Raw genomic sequence first — 23,024 nt, forward strand, 5'->3', positions numbered from 1 at the left:
TTCTGTATCAAGCCCATAATTAAACTGCTTTCGGTTTTAGTTCAGCTCACACAAGTGATGCATCGGTAACAAACTATGGGCTTGATCTTCAAATAAATGATCCTATATAAATCAAGGGAGCTGCTTGTATGAAGAAGGTCTATATGCATGAATACATGCTGGCAGGATAGACCCCAGCAGTTATCCTGTGGGCTCATTCCCATAGCCATTAATTACTGAAAGACCAATCCCTGCTCATCTTGCTCACGGAGTAAATCCTACGAAGGTCATTGAAAGTTTTGCCTGAGAGAGGACTGAACAAGCACTTCAGGATTTGGCCTCCGGTTTTAAAAATAAGCTGCTTTGTTTGGGTCTACTATTGTTTCAAGGTGTAACTTTCATTGGTAAATGTGTATCCTGTATATTGTACTATGTATATGCAGTATGTGTAATATTGTATATGTGCACATCTGTATATGTAGAGATCTGCTGTTTATATACATTTATAGATAGGACTGGTGTATTTAATGAATGTTACATTACTTCTAGAATTCTAGATGCAGACTTTGTTTCAAAAAGTGTTGTTAGAATTCAGCAAGATCGACTGTACATCTGTTGCCGTTGAGGCATTATTACTGCATTGTTGATTCTTATGAGGTCACGACAGCAGATGGGAACACTATGTTTCACAGCTCCCTTTTGGTAGCCTCCTGGATGAATGAGATCCTGGAAATTAACGCACTGGGTGGAAATGTTAATAAAATTTAAACAATTGATGCACAAATGTGTAGGAGTATGTAAGATGACTACCTGTATCATTGCCGTGAGCAAGCATGTAGAGAGACTGCACAACTAGAGAGCTGAGATAAAGAGGAAGACCTAGCCAAGTGCCAGATATTCGAAGGTGTGCGGTTTTGCTGTTGCTGGACTTTCATGGACCCTGGGTCATAGCCATGAGATTCAGATCTGTGCAAATGGGGTGGGTATGCAATTGCACCTTTGAAAATCTGACTGTTTCTTTAAGAATGCTTTTTAATGCATAATTCCCACCTCACAAGAGTGATTGGAGTTATACTCTAAATTCCTTGTTCTCCAGTTTGAAAGGGGGCTGCTAGCTGTATAGATATTAGAATTGGGGCCAAACTAAAACGTGAGATCTGAGGTCTGGGTCTCATATCCCTGTAATGAGCCGAATTGAAACTGTGCATCTGAGCTTCAGACCTAGATCAGAACGTTTTGTCTCCAAATCAGAGTTCTAGCTCTGAATGTTTCAAAACTTGGGGTGTTTGGAATCTGGATTGTAATCCAAACTCTCCCAAATGTTGGGGTGTTTGAACCTCTCTCATGGGCTGAATCTAGGCTACAAACTTTAAACGTGGGTCTGTGCTTCTGCTTCAGGCCCATTTCTAATAAAAATTAGATTTCTTGCAAGAGAATGAGAAAATTTTTACAGTTCCAGGGGTATGATTTTTTTGTACTTTTGGAAAGCTAAGCAAATATCAACCAGACCCCTCTCTTCAGGGTGGAGGGGAGAGAATTTCTGAAAGAGGGGAGCTTTATTATTGCAAGCTGTAAGTTTTCTCTCCAGTAAAAACATTTGCCCAAAGCTCTTTAACGACTCTCAAAAAGGGCTTGCCAATAACTTTGGTCTTTTATGAAGAGATGACATTGTTGCAGTTCCCTATTTTCAGATGCTTTACAATAACTTGTTTCTTCCTATGTGAGAAAAGAACTGATAAACAATCTCTGTATACAACTTTCCTGTGTAAATGTTACCCAGGATGTGCAGGTAGGAAAACGAAGCCAAAACATTTACAATGCTCACCTTTTCCTGTTATTGCTGCCCTGATTATATTTCCGATAAAGCAGATATTTTTGTTCTTCACAACTGCAAACATCATAGTCCCATGAGAAGGTGCTAGTACTGGGACTATACATAGCCAAGGTGATTAGAGAGGAGAGCGCTGATATTTAAAAGCAAATTAATGAAAATCTTCTGTCTGATCGTGTTTAATTTGAGTTGTATTTCTTGGATAAAACATAAGGCATGTCAACATGAAAAATAAATCCTTGCACTGTTGACTACTGATGGCTACTTTTGTATACCACTGCCCTCTGCTGGATGTAATCAAAACTGCTCATCTGTGTGTCATTGGCCTCTACTTCTAAAAGTAGTAAAGTAAAAGTGTAACCCAAGTAAGTTATGGCTCACTTGGTGGGGGCCTGAGCTTTTGGAGGAGAAGGACCTGAATTCTTCCATCCCTGTTACCATTGTGATTCTAAGGAGCCATGTTATACAGTGATATTTGTGAACCTTCAATATTAAAAAGAGGAGAGCAAGGAAGATCTCCCTGTTTATATGGTTTAGGTCAGGGGTCGGCAACGTTTGGCATGCGGCTCGCTTGGGTAAGCACCCTGGGGTCGGGCCAGTTTATTTACCTGCTGACGCGGCAGGTTCGGCTGATCCCGGCCCCTCCGGCCGCGGTTCGCCGTCCTGGGCCAATGGGGGTTGCGGGAAGCCGCGGCTAGCACATCCCTCACCCACGCCGTTTCTCGCCGCCCCCATTGGCCCGGGACGGCAAACCGCGGCCGGGGGGGCCGCGATCAGCCAAACCTGCTGCGTCAGCAGATAAATAAACTGGCCCGACCCCAGAGTGCTTACCCAAGCAAGCCGCATGCCAAACGTTGCCGACCCCTGGCTTAGGTATAGCTGGTGCAAGTAGAAATGGGCATAAGCCCAGGATCCAGGTTCGGATCTGGATTTTAAACACTCTGTTTGAATTATGGGGCTGTGCCTTAGATATATAGAGAGAACCAAAATGTTTTAATCCTATTACAGGCCCTAATGATGACAGTGAAATCTTGTTTCTGAGTAGCAGTCATGTTAGTCTGTATCCGCCAAAAGAACAGGAGTACTTGTGGCACCTTAGAGACTAACAAATTTATTTGAGCATAAGCTTTCATGGGCTACAGCCCACTTCTTCAGATGCCCATGAAAGCTTATGCTCAAATAAATTTGTTAGTCTCTAAGGTGCCACAAGTACTCCTATTCAAATCTTGATTCAGCTCCAGAGTGTGTGAATTCAGTGTTTTGATGCAGATCCATGCTAGGGGTTTTTGGTACCCTGACACCTTCCCAAAGGAGATGCTGAGGCTGGCTTGGTGTTTGTGTTTTGTAGCCAAAGAAGTCACTGATGACAATTCATGTTTCATTGCTCTTCAGTGGTGTTTCTGAGATCAAAGCTCTGAGAAGTTTCTCTCCTCCCTCCCTGAGTGGAAAGCCCTGTTTGAAAGGTTGTAGCTGTGATATTTAAGGATTTTCAAAAATAAGCTATTTCCTTCAGATGCAAAAAACATTCTTACCAAAGGAATTAAGCACTGACACACAGCGCTCAGGAAACCACTGGCTTCTCGGTGCCTTTGAACTGAAAACCAGAACATTACTGCAGAGGGTGGTCACGGTGCCTTCAACCTAATCATTGTGTGCAAACAGAGCAAGGGGCTTGTAATTATCCCCAAGGATAAAACTTTCTCTAGGTTCATTTTGAAAGACCTGACATAAGTCTTTCAGCATGATGTATCCCTTAAACCCAGTGTGATCAGGCAGGTGATTGTTGAGCAGGTCAGGCTGACTCCAGCTTTTAATATTTATCACCAGAGATCTGAGTATAAAGTGGATGAAATGGCCTGCTGCCTCTGTGGGAATTAAACAGAACTCTGGTTTTATATTACCACGGTTATTTAAGTGCCAGCAGGCATAGGTGCTGACTCCCTGGGTGCTCCAGGGCTGGAGCACACAGAGGGGAAAAAAACAGTGGGTGCTCAGCACCTCCTGGCAGCCCTGTGGATCAGCTTCTGTCCCTCCCCCCCAGCGCCTTCCGCCCGCCACAGTCAGCTGTTCAGGCGCATGCAGGAGGCACTGGGGGTGGGTGCGGGAAAGAAGCGGGGGCAGGCAGGGGAAGGGGTGGAGCGGGGTGAGGGTTCCTATTGGTTGGAGGGTCCAGTTGGGAAGCAACGTTTATTCTGGCACATGGGCAGCCAAACTTCATCCAGGTATTGGGTCTCATCTGCTGGATGCTTTAAAAAAAAAAAAATCATATCAGCCTAATAGTTCACTCCTTATTTTTGTTTCCAAGTGTGTGTGTGTGTGTGTGTGTGTGTGTGTTTAATTTAGAAGCAACTTCAGAGATTTAAAAAAAAACAACACCTTGGGGGGTGTGTGTGTGTGTGTGTGTGTGTAGTACAGGGGTCGGCAACGTTCGGCACGCGGCTTGCCAGGGTAAGCACGCTAGCAGGCCGGGCCAGTTTATTTACCTGCTGACGCGGCAGGTTCGGCCGATCGCGTTCCCCACTGGCCGAGGTTCGCTGTCTTGGGCCAATCAATGGGGGCGGCGGGAAGCGGTGCGGGCCAAGGGATGTGCTGGCCGCGGCTTCCCGCCGTCCCCATTGGCCCGGGACGGCGAACTGCGGCCAGTGGGGGCCGCGATCGGCCGAACCTGCCACGTCAGCAGGTAAATAAACTGGCCCGGCCAGCTAGGGTGCTTACCCTGGCGAGCCGTGTGCTGAACATTGCCAACCCCTGGTGTAGTATATACATGGACGTGGATTTACGCAACACTGGGCATGTTTTAGCATACAGAAGTGCATTTTTCCTGTACTGTAAGGTGTAGGGACTCAGTGATGTACTGTGAATCTCAGCTCATAGTAGAGGGATTTCTGGAGAGTGCCTGTGTCAAAATTTGATGTGTAATTCTAATCCATAGAGCCTCATGACAAAACTCCTCTGGGCTTCCATGTACACTCTAATTATGTGTATGATAGTACAGAGGGGCTCCAGTCAGGTTTGGGACCCCATTGTGCTGCAGGCTCAATGACCACATAGCAATCCACTCTCCCTATCCCAGTGGATTTACAATCTAATTTTAAGTGTAGACCTAACAAGTGGATTTAACAAACAGGAGGGATAAGGGTTAAACTGATAAAGTCATGTGTTTGGCTGACAGTAGGACAGCTTGGTAAACCAGATTCAAATAAACAAAAAACTGCTTACGGAAATTGGAGAGTTTGTGTCTTTGGAGTTTACCTAACTTCCCAGAAGGTGTGTTGTAATTTCTGTAGAATTATTCTTCTGCCTCAAAAGAACCACTGAAGTATGAAAGACTGGCCATTACTGAGAATGTGGGGTTTCTGGGTGTAGTTTTGCTAAAACAATTTGGTTACGATGGTGATATAACACCTTTCCCAAGCAGGTGTCTTTATTTTCATTTTATGAGATCTTTACCTTGGAAAAAACCTCATGCGTATAAATATTACATTAAAACTAGCAAGTTTACCAAATGGGCATCTTTCGCATCAACTTGTAGTTCGCCATCCCTACAGGACAAACCATTATTGTTTTAGTTGAATTTCATTTAAAAAAAAAAATGAAGATAAAGAAGCACGTTTAGAAACCTGTGGAAATTCTTGTGCGCGGTAAAGAAGATTTAACAAAGCCAGCTTGGAATCTAATTGATACTCTGTGTCATCTCCATTGTGTCTCTACCAGAAAACTGACACATCTCTCAAACTTGATTCAATTTTACACTGCAATTGCCATTCCTCACCCCACCCTCCGTGGTGCAGGTATCACACATTTCATTTACCCTATATTTAAACAGCAACACTCCTTACAATCCAAACAAGTCAGTCATCATTAAACAAGGAGGAGGATCAGCACTGAAGGAGGTGATAGGTGGAGCCTGGAGAGTGTGAGGAGGGATTGAGTAATCGCAATTTTACCAAAGACTTCCTGTTTAAAAAAGGGAATAAGTAAAGAGTGCTTTCCATTGGAGAGGTGATGTGTTCTCTGTAATGCTGTGGAAGTGGTGAATAGGGTGACCAGATGTCCTGATTTTATAGGGACAGTCCCGATTTTTGGGTCTTTTTCTTGTACAGGCTCCTATTACCCCACCCCCTGTCCCGATTTTTCACACATGCTGTCTGGTCACCCTAGTGGTGAAAGTAAACCATTGACCTAGCCATAGGAGCATGCATTAATTAAAATCCTCATGAGGAATACCAGTATTGTCTAATAAAGATGAGACACTTGAAACAAAACACGGTGTCCTTCCCCTTATATAATCTCTCTCAAGCCAGGAGGGGGGAGTTTATAATTCATCCAGTAGAAGGTTACACTGACAACTTGTTGGAAGCTCATGGCTTGCACCTAATTTACATGAAAGGGAATAGATTGTTACACTCCTCTTCTTTAATACAGAGGTTTGGCCCACAGAGACTACAGCTTCCAGTATGCAGTGCTCTATCTGGGTTGAGATGAAACATTGCATCCTGGGAACTATAGAGTGTGTGGTCAGCCTTTGGGGGTATTTGTTTAAGCAAAGAATGAGAAATTTAAAGTGCAGCACATTTGTGATATGTTTAGCTGTCCTCGCTTGGCAGTGATTAAATCCTAGGTCTTGAAAACAGACAACATAAGAAACAAGCTGTGATGTGCTGTAAAGAAAACAGTGAGGGCTGTCAGGGGTTGCCAAAGTCTGAGAGACAAATCAACTTTACAGGATGTGGGATCCTGGATGATTCAACATCTGCACGGCTTCAGTATTTGGTACCTGTGTACCTTTTCGTGCTTGACTATATATGCAGAATGTATTATAGCTGAGTTTATGGGCTGAGTAGTGCTGGCTGCAACTTCTCCCCCACCATGCCATCTATCCTTGCACTGGGTACTTGACTTGCAAGAAGAAATCCCCTTGGAAATGCCAAAGTTCTCTCCTGGCATAGATAGATGGGGATCCTGTGTGAAAGACGCATAGCTGATCTATGCCAAGCAAGGGGTGATAGTCCTAGCACGCTTCTGGGAATCGTTGCCACTGTCTGGAGATTTTTCTTTTGGCAAAGGTGCCTATTTCTGGCTTTCCTGGTGTCCTTGAAAGAAAAGATACTATGCAACAGCAATGTGTTACTGCCTTTGACTAAAACAATGGTTTCCGAATTGTTAGAGCAGTTTAAAAAAATTAAACAGAGATGTGTGCTGGTCTTTTATTTCATAGCAAAGCATGTGTAATCTGTATATGCCTTTATGGCCTGGTCTCTGGTGCTTAAGAGATTTTCTTCCTGGGTGCCAGCTTGATATTTGAGACTAGGTGATATTCTTCTGTTAGCAGTTCCCAGATGTGAGCTAGGAGATACCCTTAGCAAAGAAGCCACTGCAGGGCTTCTGTTAAGTGCATGTAACGGTTGGTTGTCTTGCTGGCTTTTGCGATGACTCACATGTCTTTCATGCAGCAACATTGTTTTGCCAAAAAAAAAGTTTGGCATCTGCATGGCTTGCCTGACAACTGTGGTTGAAGTTCTGGGACTTCTAAAGCGTCTATCCATAAGGGTCTGGATCTTGCTGAAATGAGACACTTTGGAGTAGTTTCCTAACATAAAGCACTCCGTTGGTATGGAGCTGGCGGACCTATAATGGATGTGTGCTGCGGCAGTGCAACTGTTGGAGATTTCCCTTAGCTGGCAGTAGTAGTAAGTCCCTTATCTTTTGTATGGGCTGAGCCACAACAGAGTCCGTATATTACAGGTTAGCTGAACCAGTGCTGCTGCAGTGGTTGTTGTGGTTTCCTATCCATATTGGGGAGAAATCATTGTAGACTTCCTCAGTTCATATGGTGCTGAGCTAAACATCTAGTACCTGGCCCTAAAACCAGTTTAGAAGAGCCTGGGGTGATGGTTGTTTGTGCGAGTGCAACATCTTTCAGCCAACAGTTTGCTGCAGTGCATTTTAGTTGAGCTTTTAGATGATACCTCGGGGTCAGTGCACAGTGGAACGTCCTCGAGTGTAGTGCTGGCTTGCCTCGCTAGTCTGCCAGTACTTGAGTTTGATGCATTTCATGGCACAGTGCAAGGCCAGTCTGTTCACTAAGCGTTGGCTTGAAGATAATTGGAAACGGAGGGCAGCCTTGACTCAATGGTTTGCGGATGGAGTGTTTTCTGTCACATTGCTGTTGCTATGGAAATTTAGCTAGAGGTTTGGGTGCTTGTCTATTGATGCTGCCTATTGAGGGCAGAGTGGTGTGATTTTTAAAATGTGCATATATATAATTTAATTGTTTTACAACTCTGTACATGGGCCCAACGGCTTCTGCAATGAGTGCTTGTTGCTGCTGTTACTGTTGTTTATTATTGCTGTTCTGAAAGGGCACACAATATGCTTGCAATTTCCCTGCCCAAAGTAGCTTTCAATCCAAGAAGATGGGCAACATAGGAAGGGAGAGGACACAATCAAAATGTATAGATCTGTTGGCTTTGCTTTATATACTGTTCGTGTTGATGTTGTTAAATACACACTACTTCTACCCAGTTGTCCCTCAGCCTTTCTGTTATTTGTTGGCCACCTTCTTGTTGTTTTTTATTAGTTGTTTTGTAATACCACCTGGAGGCCTCAACTGAGATGGGGGCCCCATTGTGCTAGTTGTGCTACATACCAATAGTAAGAAACGGTCCTTTCCTTGAAGAATTTACAGTCTTATTAGACATGACAAAGGATGGGAGGGGAAAAATAGTAATCACAAAATATATAGAAATATGGATATTAATAGCTAAGCAACATGAATTAGGATAAATGATTGCCCATGTTAAGAAACAATAAGAGAATTCAAGTGGTAAGAAGGATGGACTTGTAGTTAAATCACATGTCTAGGATACGGCAAACTTTGTGTGACCTTGGGCAGGCCATTTAGGGCATGACCCTCAGAAGTATTGAGCCCCCACAATCCCTGCGGAGTAATTTTTCTGTTGCTCAGTTTCTTCGTAGGTACATGGGGGATAATCATTCACATGGGTGTTGTGAGACTAATGGTTTGGAATTTTTAAATTCCACCCAATGAAATGAATAGGCAGCAGGTTTAAAACAAACAAAAGGAAGTACTTCTTTGCACAACCCACAGTCAATCTATGGAATTTATTGCCAGGGGATGTTGTGAAGGCCAAGATTATTAACAGGGTTCAAAAAAGAACTAGATAAGTTAATGGAGGATGGATCGATCAATGGCTAATAGCCAAGGTGGTCTGGGATGCAACCCCATTGTGCTGGGTGTCCCTAAGCCAGATGCTGGGACTGAATGACAGGGGATGGATCACTCAATAATTGCTCTGTTCTGTTCATTCCCTCTGAAGCACCTGGCACTGGCCCAGTTAGTGGGCTAGATGGACCATTGGTCTGTCCCAGTATGGCCATTCTGTGTTCTATCTCTGGTATCTCCCATGGCTGTTTTGAGACTAATGATTGGAGTTTTTAAAGTGCTTTGGGATCCTTTGGTGGAATCGTAGAATATCAGGGTTGGAAGGGACCTCAGGAGGTCATGTAGTCCAACCCCCTGCTCAAAGCAGGACCAATCCCCAGACAGATTTTTGCCCCAGATCCCTAAACGGCCCTCTCAAGGATTGAACTCACAACCCATGGTTTTGCAGGCCAATGCTCAAACCACTGAGCTATCCCTCCCCCCCTATAATTACAAAGTATTTTACATTAAAGACTCGACTATCCACTCTCTATAGGAATAGACTGAGCAGTCCCTATATATCTTCATTATACAGCTCACAGCTTCCTGTGAGGTCAATGAGAGTTGAAGGATCAGGTACTTGGAGAACAAAGCTTTCCATCTGGGCTTGGCCTGTGTTAGAAAATCTTGCCATGTATAATATCTTGTGCCAAGTATGGCTCCCTCCCTTTCCCACTTCTCTCCGCTGATGGTCATCCCGTAGCGTGCATTGAATCAATAGAGTTCAACAGACTTAGTTGCAAAATGTGATCAAGTCCCTAATTCTCTGAGGGGTCAGCTTCCCTTTATACAGCACGTGTTGTGCATGGATAGCTCCCCCCCCCCCCCCCCACATCAGCAGACTGGCTGTTTTTCAATACTGGTTGGCAGTAGCATGGTCCATGGAGGGACGACTTCCCAGCATACATGCAGAGTGCGCTTTTCAAATGCCAGCCCATCAGTCCATAATCGTTCAATGCTTTAAAGACCCCCCGGTGTCACTTTGTCTCATTAACCCTCCTCCCAAAGCAGGAAATTGACTTCTTCTGAGCTGCTCCGGCAGAGTATTCTTGTTGGTGGCTGTGCATCATCGAAAGCCATTGAGATATGCCTCTCATCTTACCGTCTGAAAGTCAAATAATTCTATGGATAAAATAAAAACAGCGTGCTCGCAGTGATTCCTCATCTGGGTTTGACAATGAAAGAAATAACTCCCTTCCCCTATTTAAAAAAAAGGGCATACATGGATTTTTATAACATTGGTTTTTAAGCAACTTATTAACAGAATTTTTCCTGCCCACCTGACTCCTCTCCCACAACACATTTCCTGTAAAATGACTTGATTTCCCCCCCTTTTGATGGTGAATTTCTAAGAGAATTTTTCATATCCAAATCATTGCTTTCACATGGATGCAAGGTAATAGTGTAAGTCTGAGTGTCAGCTCATGTGCTGCTGTATGCTGTTAGCTGCTTATTAAATATGATTAATAGAAACATTTATATTCATTCAACATCTGAAGCAATTTGCATTTATTTTTTCTCAAGATTTTTTATCCCATCCTCTCTCCCCCCCCTTCCTCCCCCAGTGTTGTTGCTCTGATGACTCAGATATTGGAGAGATTTTCATGTTGAGGTGGAGACTAGCTTTTCTAGTCAATTGCGTGACAGACAGTTTTGTTCTCTCCATCACATGTGGCTGCATGGGATTGGTACGTCAAATGCATTGCAGAATTATGAAAGTACTTTGTGTGCAGTTTACGATGATCCACGTTTTTGGTTTGTTAAATGGCAGCGTTACATTTTAATGTAACAGCCTGCAATCCCAGGTTTGCTTAAATATTTGGAGAAAAAGCGTAGTTGCACCCGATCTGCTGCCGAGCTAAAATTCAGATGAATTTCTGGCCCAGATTCTCGGCTGGTGTAAATCAATGTAGTTCCACAGCAGTCTTTTGGAACTATGTGGATTTACACCAACTAAGGATCAGGGCCTTTGCTTAATTAAATCACATAGTAAATTAGATTGTAAACTAGCTCCTTGGGGTGGACGCCATCTTTATGTTCTGTGTTTTTGTACAGCACCTAGCACACGGGATCCTGGTCCATGACTAGGGCTCCTTGATGCTACAGTAATACAAATAATAACTAATTTTTGTTGGAATCAACCTATACTGCATGGGACGTGTGTTTCCATATATATGGATAAATGTGGTAGAATTCCCTGTTATTCATTAGCATTCGCTAGGTTACAGCACGTGTGTGCATAACGTATGTAAACATGGAGCCAGCTCCTTAGCTAGTGTAAATTGGTATAGCTGCATTGAAGATCTAGCCCACTGTGATCAAATTGATAGTGTTACTTTTTCCCTTAGGTATAAAAAAAAAAGTTAGTGACCAAAGCAAACCCAGAGGGGCACACAGGAAAGTGCAGCGTCTAGAGGTGGCATTTTGCTGTACCTCAATTAGTGACACCCAGTGACACCCCTCTACAAGAATAGCCCCATCTTTCAAACACAGACCTTTCCGTGTGCTCCTCAGCTCACATTTCCCTGACTCCTGCGCATCTGATCCAGCACCAAAGAGCTCTCCTTGGTTTCTTTTGCTGTGGAGCAGTGTGATAGACCTTTCGCTTAACAATCAGACTAGGAAAGGATTTGCTGTACTGCAGCAGACCCCAGGATTCACCTAGTGAAGAATCCTGGCTCTAGATCAGGGGTTCTCACACTGGTTCAGGACCCCAAAGTGGGTCACGACCCCATTTTAATAAGGTTGCCAAGGCTGCTGTTGGTCCTGGGCCCCAGCAAGTCTGAAGCTGAAGCCCCACCGCCCAGGGTTAAAGTTACATGCCCCCGCCATGGGCAGACGCTCTTGGGCTTCAGCTTTGGCCTCCCTTTTCTGCTCGGGGCAGCGGGCTCGGTCTTCGGTCCCCACTCCTGGGGTCGTGCAGTAATTTTTGTTGTCAGAAGGGGAGGGGTCATGATGCAATGGAAGTTTGAGAACTGCTGCCCTAGATCCAAAGGTGGTTGGGCTTCAGAGGAAAACCTAAAACTTGTATTCTCCATGTCATTGCACAATAATGTTACCCTGGAGGTGTGTGTGTAGTCCTGCTGCTAGATTTTCTCTCATCATATTAATCTTCATGAGATTAACATTGACGTCCACCTGTTATGACAAATGAATGACCAGAAATTTCTTCCATATCAAGAATTAAGCAAAGTGTATTGAGCTGGATATCACAACCTCACATTGCCAATAGGTGCACTTGATGAATGTCTTGCTGTCGCTTATACTTGGCCAGATCAGATGTTAATTCCTCCAAATTTTGTAGGGACAAGAGGCAATTTCTAATATGCTGTTTCTTTTCTTGAGCCATAGGATGTATTCATGTATTGTCAGAGATTCTTCATACTGGCTGCCTTTGTGAGCAATTCCTTAGTCCAGGGGTTGGCAACGTTCGGCATGCGGCTCGCCAGGGTAAGCACCCTAGCGGGCCGGGCCAGTTTATTTACCTGCTGACACGGCAGGTTTGGCCGATCGCGGCCTCCGCTCGCTGCGGTTCGCCATCCTGGGCCAATGGGGGCGGCGGGAAGCGGTGCGGGCCAGGGATGTGCTGGCCGCGGCTTCCCGCCGCCCCCATTGGCCCGGGACGGCGAACCGCGGCCAGTGAGGGCTGCCATTGGCCGAACCTGCCGCGTCAGCAGGTAAATAAACTGGCCCGGCCCGCTAGGGTGCTTACGCTGGCGAGCCCCATGCTGAACGTTGCCGACCCCTGCCTTAGTCCATGACCCTTTAAGATGCGAACTGAGCACCCTCAGCTCCACTCCAGGAGGTTAGGGCAATCGGCATTTCCCAGGAGGTGTTGTGCACCTTACCAGATTGGGCACTAATACAGATATGGACAGCTGTACATAATAGTGCATATTCATCATCCTGAACTGCATGCATTTACATGCCTTACTCCCAAGAACAGCCAAATGAGACATAGACATCTGATGGTGATGGAGATTGTGTTAGAATACCCTGGGTGGAAAAACATGCTATCTCACTGGGAAAGTCACAGGTAACCCTAAAATATCCTGTCATCCACCCCCAGTACATATGTACATCTGTCTGTCACATCTTATGTGAATGATTCCCTGTATTTGTATAATGCATCTGTTCTAGACAGTCTCTTGTAGAAATGATGCAGTTGAAGATTTAGTACATGATTATGTGAGTAAATGCATACAAGCCTCATTTTAACAGTGGACGTCATGTTTATTCTTTTCTTTTTAGTAAATTTCCTAGGGAAATAAGTGCGCAGATTTTTGTTTAATTGTATAGGCTGCTGCTGCTTCCCAGAAAAGCTGAAGGAAGGCTGACTTGAAATTTGGGCCTGAAAGTTCTTTCAATTTTATGATCATTTAATCCTTGAGTTTATGATTTACTCTGTCTCCTGGTATCTGGTTGTTCTGGATCAAAAAAGGTCATCTGGCTTCAAAGCTTTATGGTTTATAAATCTTTATGAAACTGAACGAAATGCAAAGTTTTTTTTTTCTTTAAATGGACAAAAATTCTCGGTTCCTTTTACACTGAAGGAAAAGTGTAGAGGAGCGGACTCACCCCTGCGGCGCCTCCTGCTGGTGACTCCCGGGAATTAGCTCGTTCCAGCTCCAGAGCACCCTCTGCAGCCCGGGGATCCACCTGTCCTCTGGCCCCCGTGTCCCTCTCTGGACCCCGGTGGCCTTGTACCTGGGGTGCTGCCCCTAGCCGTAACCCTTCAGTCTTAGGGTCTCCCCTCCCCGGGGAACCCCCACCCACTATTCCCACCTTGCCTCAATATAAGGCTACTGCCAGTCATCGTCTAGCCCCATGCCCTGGGGCAGACTGCAGTATCAGCCTACTCATCACTGGCAAGGTTGGGTTTGGACCTGCTGCCTTGGCCTACCCCTGGGCTGCCCTCTGCAACCCCCAGTACCTTTTAGCCCAATGCTATGCTGCAGCCTGGGGCTTTCCAGGCTAGAGCTCCCCAGCTCCTCTGCCTTTCCCCAGCCCTGCTCCACTCAGGTACTCTGTCTCTAGCTCCCTGCAGCAAGGCCCTTCTCCCTCTGAACACAGAGACAGAGAGAGACTGTTCTGGGCCTCTGGCTTACAGCCTTTTTATACAGGCCAGCTGAGACCTGATTGGGGCATAGCCCAGCTGTGGCTACTTCCCCAATCAGCCCAGGTCTCAGAGCTGCAGCCCTCTTCAGAGCTGCTTTCAAGCCCTTCAGGGCAGGAGCGGGGTAACCACCCCACTACAGAAAGTCATGTATATGTCTTGTGCGGAGAATGGGTTTCACAAAACCCAATGTAAATGGAAATATTTCCATGATTTAACTTTAATTTAAATAAAAAGCCTTTTCATAGAAGATTAGGGTTGGAAGAGACCTCAGGAGGTCGTCTAGTCCAACCCTTGCTCAAAGCAGGACCAACCCCAACTAAATCATCCCAGCCAGGGCTTTGTCAAGATGGGCCTTAAAAATCTGTAAGGATGGAGATTCCACCACCTCCCTAGTTAACCCATTCCAGTGCTTCACCACCCTCCTAGTGAAATAGTTTTGTCCTAGTATCCAACCTAGACCTCCCCCACTACAACTTGAGACCATTGCTCCTTGCTCTGTCATCTGCCACCCATGAGAACAGCCGAGCTCCATCCTCTTTGGAACCCCCCTTCAGGTAGTTGAAGGCTGCTATCAAATCTCCCCTCACTCTTCTCTTCTGCAGACTAAATAATCCCAGTTCCCGCAGCCTCTCCTCATAAGTCATGTGCTCCAGCCCCCTAATCATTTCCGTTGTCCTCCACTGGACTCTCTCCAATTTGTCCATATCCTTTCTGTAGTGGGTGGCCCAAAACTGGACACAATACTCCAGATGTGGCTTCACCAGTGCCGAATCAAGGGGAATAATCACTTCCCTCGGTCTGCTGGCAATGCTCCCACTAATGCAGTCCAATATGCCGTTAGCCTTCGTGGCAACAAGAGCACACTGCTGACTCATATCCAGCTTCTCATCCACTGTAATCCCCAGATCCTTTTCTGCAAAACTGCTACTTAACCAGTCAGTCCCCAGCATGTAGCAGTGCATGTGATTCTTCCATCCTAATTACAGGACTCTGCACTTGTCCTTGTTGAACCTCATCAGATTTCTTTTGGCCCAATGCTTCAATTTGTCTAGGTCACTCTGGACCTCCAGCATATCTACCACTCCCCGCAGCTTAGTGTCATCCGCGAACTTGCTGAGGGTCCAATCTATCCCATTGTCCAGATCATTAATAAAGATGTTGAACAAAACCAGCCCCAAGACCGACCCCTGGGACACTCCGCTTGATACCGGCTGCCAACTAGACATCGAGCTGTTGATCACTACCCATTGAGCCCGACAATCTAGCCAGCTTTCTATGCACTTTATATCCACCTTTCTTTTTATTTAAAAATTCCCTGCCATGTTGCAGACCTAAAACAACAGCAAGGTGCTTTTCAACTATACACACACATTAAATTGACTAACCTAACTCCTTGTCGAAGCAGAGTGAAATGTTTATACAATTTTTTTCATTTTTACAATAAAAAATTAAATTCAATTAAATTGTTTTTCTTGATAGGCTAAATTTTGCTCAGTACCATGAAGGTGCATTCAAAGAACCCTTTGCTCCCAAATGTAATGGATAGGCACAGTATAGTTCTTGGGCTTCCCAGTGTGGTGCTGGCTACTCCGAAGTGGCAAAGGCCTCTGCACTGACCAGCCAAGCTGGCACTGCCTGGGAAGAAATGAAGGCTTTGCTCCTGAAAAGGGTGGTGTAGTGGAGTGATGGAGCTCCCTAGACTTCTAGGAAGTGTTGTGTGGGACTCAGGCACGGTACTCTCCCAGAGCTCCTGCTGGTATCATGCACCTCTGCACAGCCCGTAGTGCGAAATGTGGCCTTGAGTATGTAACATTATCTAAAAACACCATTTCAAGGGGTTTTGTGCAGTAAGGCTGTAGTTTCAATTGCAAAACAGAGTTGAAATTTTCAGATGTGGTATTTTGGAGGATGCTATCTATATTGGGTGTCTGGGGCTTGAAATATGTCAAATCTAAGAGAGATTTCCCATTCTGCTAAGATGGCTTTACATCATTAAAATGGAAGGCATTTAAAAATTCTAATTTATATTTATGTAAATTTCCTTATCAAGGTTGTGCCATGGAAGCATAACTGTGACAGATATTGCAACCACTTGCAGTGTCTTTGAGGACACTGTATTTTATGTTTAAAGCCTGAAAAACCCTCAAAGCCTTTATGATGAGATGGGCCGGACAGTATGATGTGTAGAATATTCATACTCATTTGTATGAGTACAGATGATGTGTATTTGTGTGTTGCTGGCTCACTTGGGTGGGTGGGGGGTGTTTCCTGTGAAATCTGGAATCACTCGGGGGTGATTAATGCAAAATCCCAATGCTGGCTATGAAGATATCCAGCCTTTGAAGTTTGAACCTCTTAAGTATAGAGGGAGGGACAGTTTTTACCTGTTTTCTGGAGGCTGGAGGACAAAGTAGGGCTTTTGGTATAAACGTCTAAGTTTAAACAGACCCAGAGCCTTCCTTTTGATACAGCAGACACAGGACTTGCTGTCATAGGGTGGCTCCAGCCTTTGCAGAAGGGAAAGACTTTGGCCTACCAGACTCTCCACGCTGGAGATGGGCGATTCCTGATTTAGTGAGCATTTAATTCCTTTTATTGTTTTGTGTATGATTTCTTGGTGATGCTTTTGGTCTAAGAATAAATGTACTTTGCTTTGGAACAGCAGTGCGGTCACTGGTAAAAACACTGTCATTGTCTTGGGAGAGAAAGCAAAGCACAGGTGCTGGGTGCTAGGCTGACGGGCTTGCTGGGGATATCTCAGTGTTAGGCAGGGAGCTGTGCAGCCTTAAAACCATGGTCAGAAGGGAGTGAGACCTGGGTCCCTATCGAGAGACAGATGGAGGCCTGAGACCTGAGTGGCCACAACTGGGGAGGGGAGATACAGGTGCAGTTGCCCTTGAAACTGACACAACCTAGTCCATTCTCTGTGATGGAAGATTTGAAACAGTGTTGAAGTACATTTGTTGGGGGAGAGGGGGAAAGGAGTGGGGGGAGGCAGAAGTGATATTTAAATGATATATAAATTAGCCCCTAAAGTAAAAAATACTCTGGCTATGGGAGAATAAAACAAAACAGAAAAACCTATTAATGACTAATGGTTTTCTTTTGATCCTTTAATAAGAAGGCAGGGTTGTACATTATCTTACTCTTTCTAAATGTGTTGATTAATGAATATCAGCTGATTGGTCTTTGGGACGAGAGTTAGTTGTTGAAAGATTACAGAGCTGTGATTGAACTGGATGAGTTATCTTTGTGACTGTTTAAAAAAGGCAGTTACGGGAAAAGCTATGGGAAAAATCTTTGTGTCAGGATGAGAGTCTGTGAGGTTCTGGGCACTCAGAACTCGTGTTTAAAGGGAATGGGAGCTCAGGGCACTCAGCACCACATAGGATGGAGGCCCTAGAGAACAATTTGCATTGCTCCTGCCCTATTCATTTGATATTTACTGCTGCTGGTGCTGGATTCCCCCTGTCCCGTCATTCTTTCAAAGCATGTTGTTGAAAACTTTTGTCTCCTGAGCCTAATAGACCCCGCTCATGCTGTTTTTCATATTTTCCCTGAGTGTTGTCGTCTTGATCTCTAAAGGGTCTTGGGCTTTTGGTTTCCTGTGAGAACAAGATAATTACTCTCCAGTAGGCAACGTCTGACGTACAGTTTCAGCAGAAACCACTGGGACGCCAGTCACTAGCATGGAACAATATTGTGGGTAAATGAATAAACAGAAGTTTATCATACTTCCTGCACAACAAACTTTTGTTAAAGAGACAGTAAAAAATTTTCATTGCTAGAGTTGGTATAAAAATTAAACTTCCACAACAAGCATCATTCAGAAATTTTTTTTAGAGGGTTTTTTTTTTAAGCTGCACCCCTATTTTTTTTTCTTGCTAAAAAGACTGCTGATGGTTTTGTAGTGGTAATCTTGTGTTATAGGGACATCTACCGCATTTTGGCAGACATTTTATATGGGGCTTCTGTATACTTTTAAAGAGTGAAAGTGAGTATGATTTTTCATACACACCGCCCACTTACCTTATGGAAGGAAGTAGTGCAGCTAAAAAGTAGCTACATTCCGAAAGGAATTTGCTTATTTCACACTCACCCACAAGATCTTCTGTTGTGATTGTTAGAGCTGCTCCTGTTTGCCCGAGGTAGTCCTAGTTTTGACATGATTTTTTTCCCCTTTTTTCTTTATAACCTATTGCAAGACTGTTATTAACATAAATTAAACTGGGGGGGGAGTAATATGGTCAGGACATGTAAATTAGACATAAACCAGAAATACTGAGAAAATAATTAAGAATAATAAACACCTATTGTTTATTGCAAGCAGGGGTCAGTCTATGGACAAATTGACCATCCTAGTTATAGCAGAATAGTTACTCCACTAGCTACACTGGACAATTCCTCTACCTACATGAGCCCTGAGTGCAGCTAGTGGAGTCTCTCAGGATTGCTGTGAAGCATTGGATTAACTCAAATAGTTGTGTGTGTCTGTGTACATCTATATCTCTGAATGTGTGTGTGTACCTACTTTGTATATATACGTGTGTGTATATAATGTGTGGTGTGTATATAGTATTAAATACGTTTGTTTATATATGTGAAAATAATAAAATGCAGACTATTTAGAATATATCCTAGTGGTATTTGTACTGTGTCTGCTCTAATACGAGCTTTGTATTTAACTTTGGTTTCCTCACTGTTGATTCATATCACATATTTAACTGCAGCATGTTGGTTTGTGGTTTTTTTGGGGGCGGGGGCATTAATTGTGATTCTTACTTGTAATCAGGCAGTGGCAACCTCTTCAGGAAACTGACATTTAAATGTAGCAGAGATGATAAGCAGGTTGGTGTGGGGCTGCCTTTCATTATAAATCTTGAAGCTGCTGGTTAAGTGTGCCAGGTGTGTAGAAGACACCTTTGGAACCCAAAGACCCATTGATTGATTTAGTGTTTGATAATGTACTTGGTCAACCTTGTAAGCAGAAGGCAGAACAAAAACACATAGAATAAAACCAACACAATACATTTAGGCTTGGAAGAATATTTTTTTTATAATTTCGGCAGATAATACTGATTATTTTTAAGCATTTCCCCCCTATTTTTATAGATTTAAATTTTCACCATTGCGGGAAATTATGGAGGGGATCAGACAACGGGGTAGGGGTGTCAGAAATAGTTAATTACATAGATGTTGAGATTCAAATAAAACACAAATGGTCAAAATATAAAATGTAAATATTCTTAAATCAAACTCTGTTAAGTTCTCAAGCAACATTTCCTTTTTTGCCTATCTGTAAATTTTGATTTATCATCGATGGAAATATTTTTTCATCGGTTTGTGAGAGTGTACGGTGGAATCTGTTTACTGGTTTTCCATTAATAAAAAATCGAATTCTTCCCAGTTAAACTATATTACACTGCTATTTTGTCAGTATAATCCAAGCACCTTCCTCCTACAGACACAGCCATACATATCTCAACTCAAATCCTGCTCAGTATTGAGCTCACAAATTCATTTAACCCATCCAAATCAACACATTTTGTATAGGATTTGTCTACACAGCAACTGGGAAGATGGTTCCCAGCATAGATAGACCAACGCACCTCAGCTCTGCTTAAGCTAGTATGCTAAAAATAACAATGTGGCCGTGGCAGCATGAGCAGCGGCTTGGGTTAGTGGCCCAAGTACAATCCCACCCACCTCCTGGGTACATACTCGGGCAGCTAGCCTGTGCCATCACACAGATGCCACACTGCTATGTTGAATGCACTAGTTGGAGCAGAGCTAGTGCGTCTCTGGGAAGCCTTCTGCTGCTGCTGTGTAGACAGGCTTGATCAAGAACTGTAGCCTCATCCACAGGCTTGATTAATAACCTCAGTTGTTTCCTGGTTTTGTCTACTCCTTTGTGACTTTAACACTCCCGTAAGTGCGGGGGATGGACTGATAACACCTCTCTAGAATGACCTGTATAGGAGCTTCTCTCAAGCTTCCTACCAGTTGCTTCCTCTGCACTTGATTCCTGACTCCAGACCCAGCAAGGGGTCAGTTCAGGTTCTCTCATTAAACTCCCAGTTCCACCAAGTTGTTGAGTGGTTTCATGACGGTCAGGTGGAGCAAACGTGAGGCCACCAAACGATTTCATGTGTGGCCTCCCCAGGATTTGGATCTGACGTTCCAGAGGGGAATGGCTAGTGGTGTGTGCTCCCCTGCTGCCCATCATCCCGTCCTTATGGGCTCAAAACATCAAAGGCAATCAGATGCTATATAACTATTCCCAGCACCAAATACAATGGGATCCGTTTCGGTGGCATAATGCATTTGAATCCATGTTGTGAAACTTTTGATGAGTAAGTAAATGCTTATTCTTTCTTTCTCTGTTTGTTTTCTTGCAGCCAACTGGGTATATGGAAAACTCCATTTCCTACAGTGCTATTGAAGACGTTCAGCTGCTCTCCTGGGAGAATGCCCCTAAGTACTGTTTACAGCTCACAATCCCTGGGGGTACTGTCTTACTGCAGGTACAGTAAACATGAAAGAACAACTCTCTATTAATCACTTTGATTCTCTGTTTGCTAAGTCTGAGATTTTAGCCCTGATTAGCCAGGCTGACACTGGGCAGATAATTCGTTGTGGTCAAGCTGGTTACTTACCAACAGATTAGTGTGAGGTGACACATTCAAAGCCATTCAAGATTGTTTGGGTTGCTGTGCCTGCTGTGTTTAGTAAATTTTTTTAAGTGATAGTGGAGAATGGGAATTTTTGGGCCAAGATGATTTAAACTTGCAGTAGGTTTTATAAACAGGACAGGGCTTTGTGGGAGAATTGATAGATTTTTTGAGTCCCAAAGGGTCCAATATAATGATCTAGTCTGACGACCTGAATAACACAGATTATAGAATTTCACTCTGTAATTCTTGGCATTGAGTACAGAACTTCCAGTGAAATTAAATAATATCTTTTATAAAGACATCCACTTTTAATGTAAAGACTTCAGGTGAGACTGAATGCCGTTAGATTTTAGAGAAAAAAAGCACCTTAGAAGGTTCAACTAATCAGGCAGCTCAACTGTTTGAACTTTCAAGTATCTGTTTGGAAATGGACAATTCCATTACCACTCTGTGGGTAGGTGACCACGGGGGTGATGTGGGGCAGAAATATTTATGTAGTTCTTTAAAATGCTAGGATTTGTTTAAAAACAGCCAGCCCTCAAGTACACCTCAACTGCATGTCTTATTTACTCTAAGAGCTTGCTCATAGCATTCTCAGTTTGAACAAACAAGTTGGTCCCTCCCACACGTCACATGATGGTGCAGAAAAAAGAGATTGTGGAGGACCGACATTAATAGACATGCATTTCAGATGAGATCTACAGGAGCTTCAGGGAAACAGCACGGTTCAGTAGATATGGCCCTGACTTTGGAGTCAGGGGACCTGTTTTCTTTTCAGTGTTCTGCGATTCGTGCTGTATAACTCTGGGTGAGACATGTCCTGACCGGCTGTGTTAGTGGCTGAAAAACAAGCCATTGATCTGTGTCTTAGTTCTCCCACCTTCAAATTGGGACTAGGGATGCTCACTTTTTTTTTTTTTTTTTAAAGTGCTTTGAGATCTCTGGATGACAAGTCTAATGATAAGTGCTATTCATATGAGGCCAGTGTCCTTGGGCACGTTTCCCCACTCTCTATGTCTGGTTGTTGTGTAACATGCTGATTACCATCACCAAATGTTTTACAGCTGTGCTGTGGTGCTATATAGTATATAGTTTCCTGTATTCAGTCCTCCTTAAGTCCTGTTTCTAAACAGGAGGCACCACCTTTTCCTTTATTTTCACATTATCCCACACTTCCTCATGTGTTTGTAAGGTTTTGTAGGATTTCTAAGGTCATTGCAAGTTTAGCGAGAGCAGAGCGCTCCACCACATTCCTGAGTTTTGAAACTGCTGTAGATCAAGAAAAGAAAGCTAACTGAAAATCCAGCTGGATATGCACTTAAAAAAAAAATCTTTCAGCAATCATAAATTCAAAACTGCTGACCCTATTTTCTCCAAATTTGGCCATTCCTTAGATCTCAGCGGTGACTGTAGAATAGATCAAGTTTCAATAATATCTGTTCAGCTGTTGACTCTTGGGTGTGCATTGTTTTTTCTGACTGGAATATGTGGACAAGAATGTGTTTCATATGTGTAGAATTCAGAAATGGTTGAGTGATTTCCGCAGAAACTGTGGAGGGGGGGAAAAAAAGAGTATCTCTGAAATGGAGATATAACTCATGAGAAATTTCAGCCCCAAAGGAAATTGTTCTGGTGAAAATACGGGTAACTGCAAAAGGGTGATTATAATGGAAGTTGCATTTCTATCTTTACTATACCATAGCAGCTCCGGAAGTAGTTCAGTAATATATATGAAGATATGAACAGTGCTGCACTGGCAGAACGTGATACCTCTTCTGATTGTATACTTGTGGTCCTGGTGCTGATCAGCTGTCCGTCAGAGCCATGAAAGATTATAGATAGCTGTATCTGACATTCCAATATTTTTGATTGGTCAGATTAAATATTAAAGCACTATCAGGGAAGCTGGTCAATAGCAGACTGCAGTGCAATCTTCATAGGAAAAAGTTTCTTCCTTCTTTGAGGGATAAACAGTTGTGGTTTTTAAGAGAAAATAACCCAGTTGATCATCATCTGCTTCTTATGGCTGATGTAGATGTAGCGCAACAATTATAATTTTACATTTAGGTGGCTAAGCCAGATAATTGTGCCTGGAGTAGCGGAGTGTATCACTGTGATGCCTCCATCATACTTGTGACTCGGGCATTGAGTTGTGATATGTTCCACAATCTGTTCTGGGCGACCACAGTTGCACAC

The 23,024-nt window shown here is 43.7% G+C and overlaps 1 protein-coding gene across 1 annotated transcript in view; it reads left to right on the plus strand.

Annotated features, from left to right (window-relative positions):
* The window catches only part of CMIP (c-Maf inducing protein), a 170,305-nt gene that overhangs the window by 71,651 nt on the left and 75,630 nt on the right, over nucleotides 1-23,024 (plus strand). The window contains 1 exon segment of the mRNA XM_005292311.5: nucleotides 20,553-20,678. Coding sequence (XP_005292368.1) covers nucleotides 20,553-20,678 — 126 coding nt within the window.

This window comes from Chrysemys picta, chromosome 14, assembly GCF_011386835.1.
Source record: "Chrysemys picta bellii isolate R12L10 chromosome 14, ASM1138683v2, whole genome shotgun sequence".
Classification (NCBI taxonomy): domain Eukaryota; kingdom Metazoa; phylum Chordata; order Testudines; family Emydidae; genus Chrysemys; species Chrysemys picta.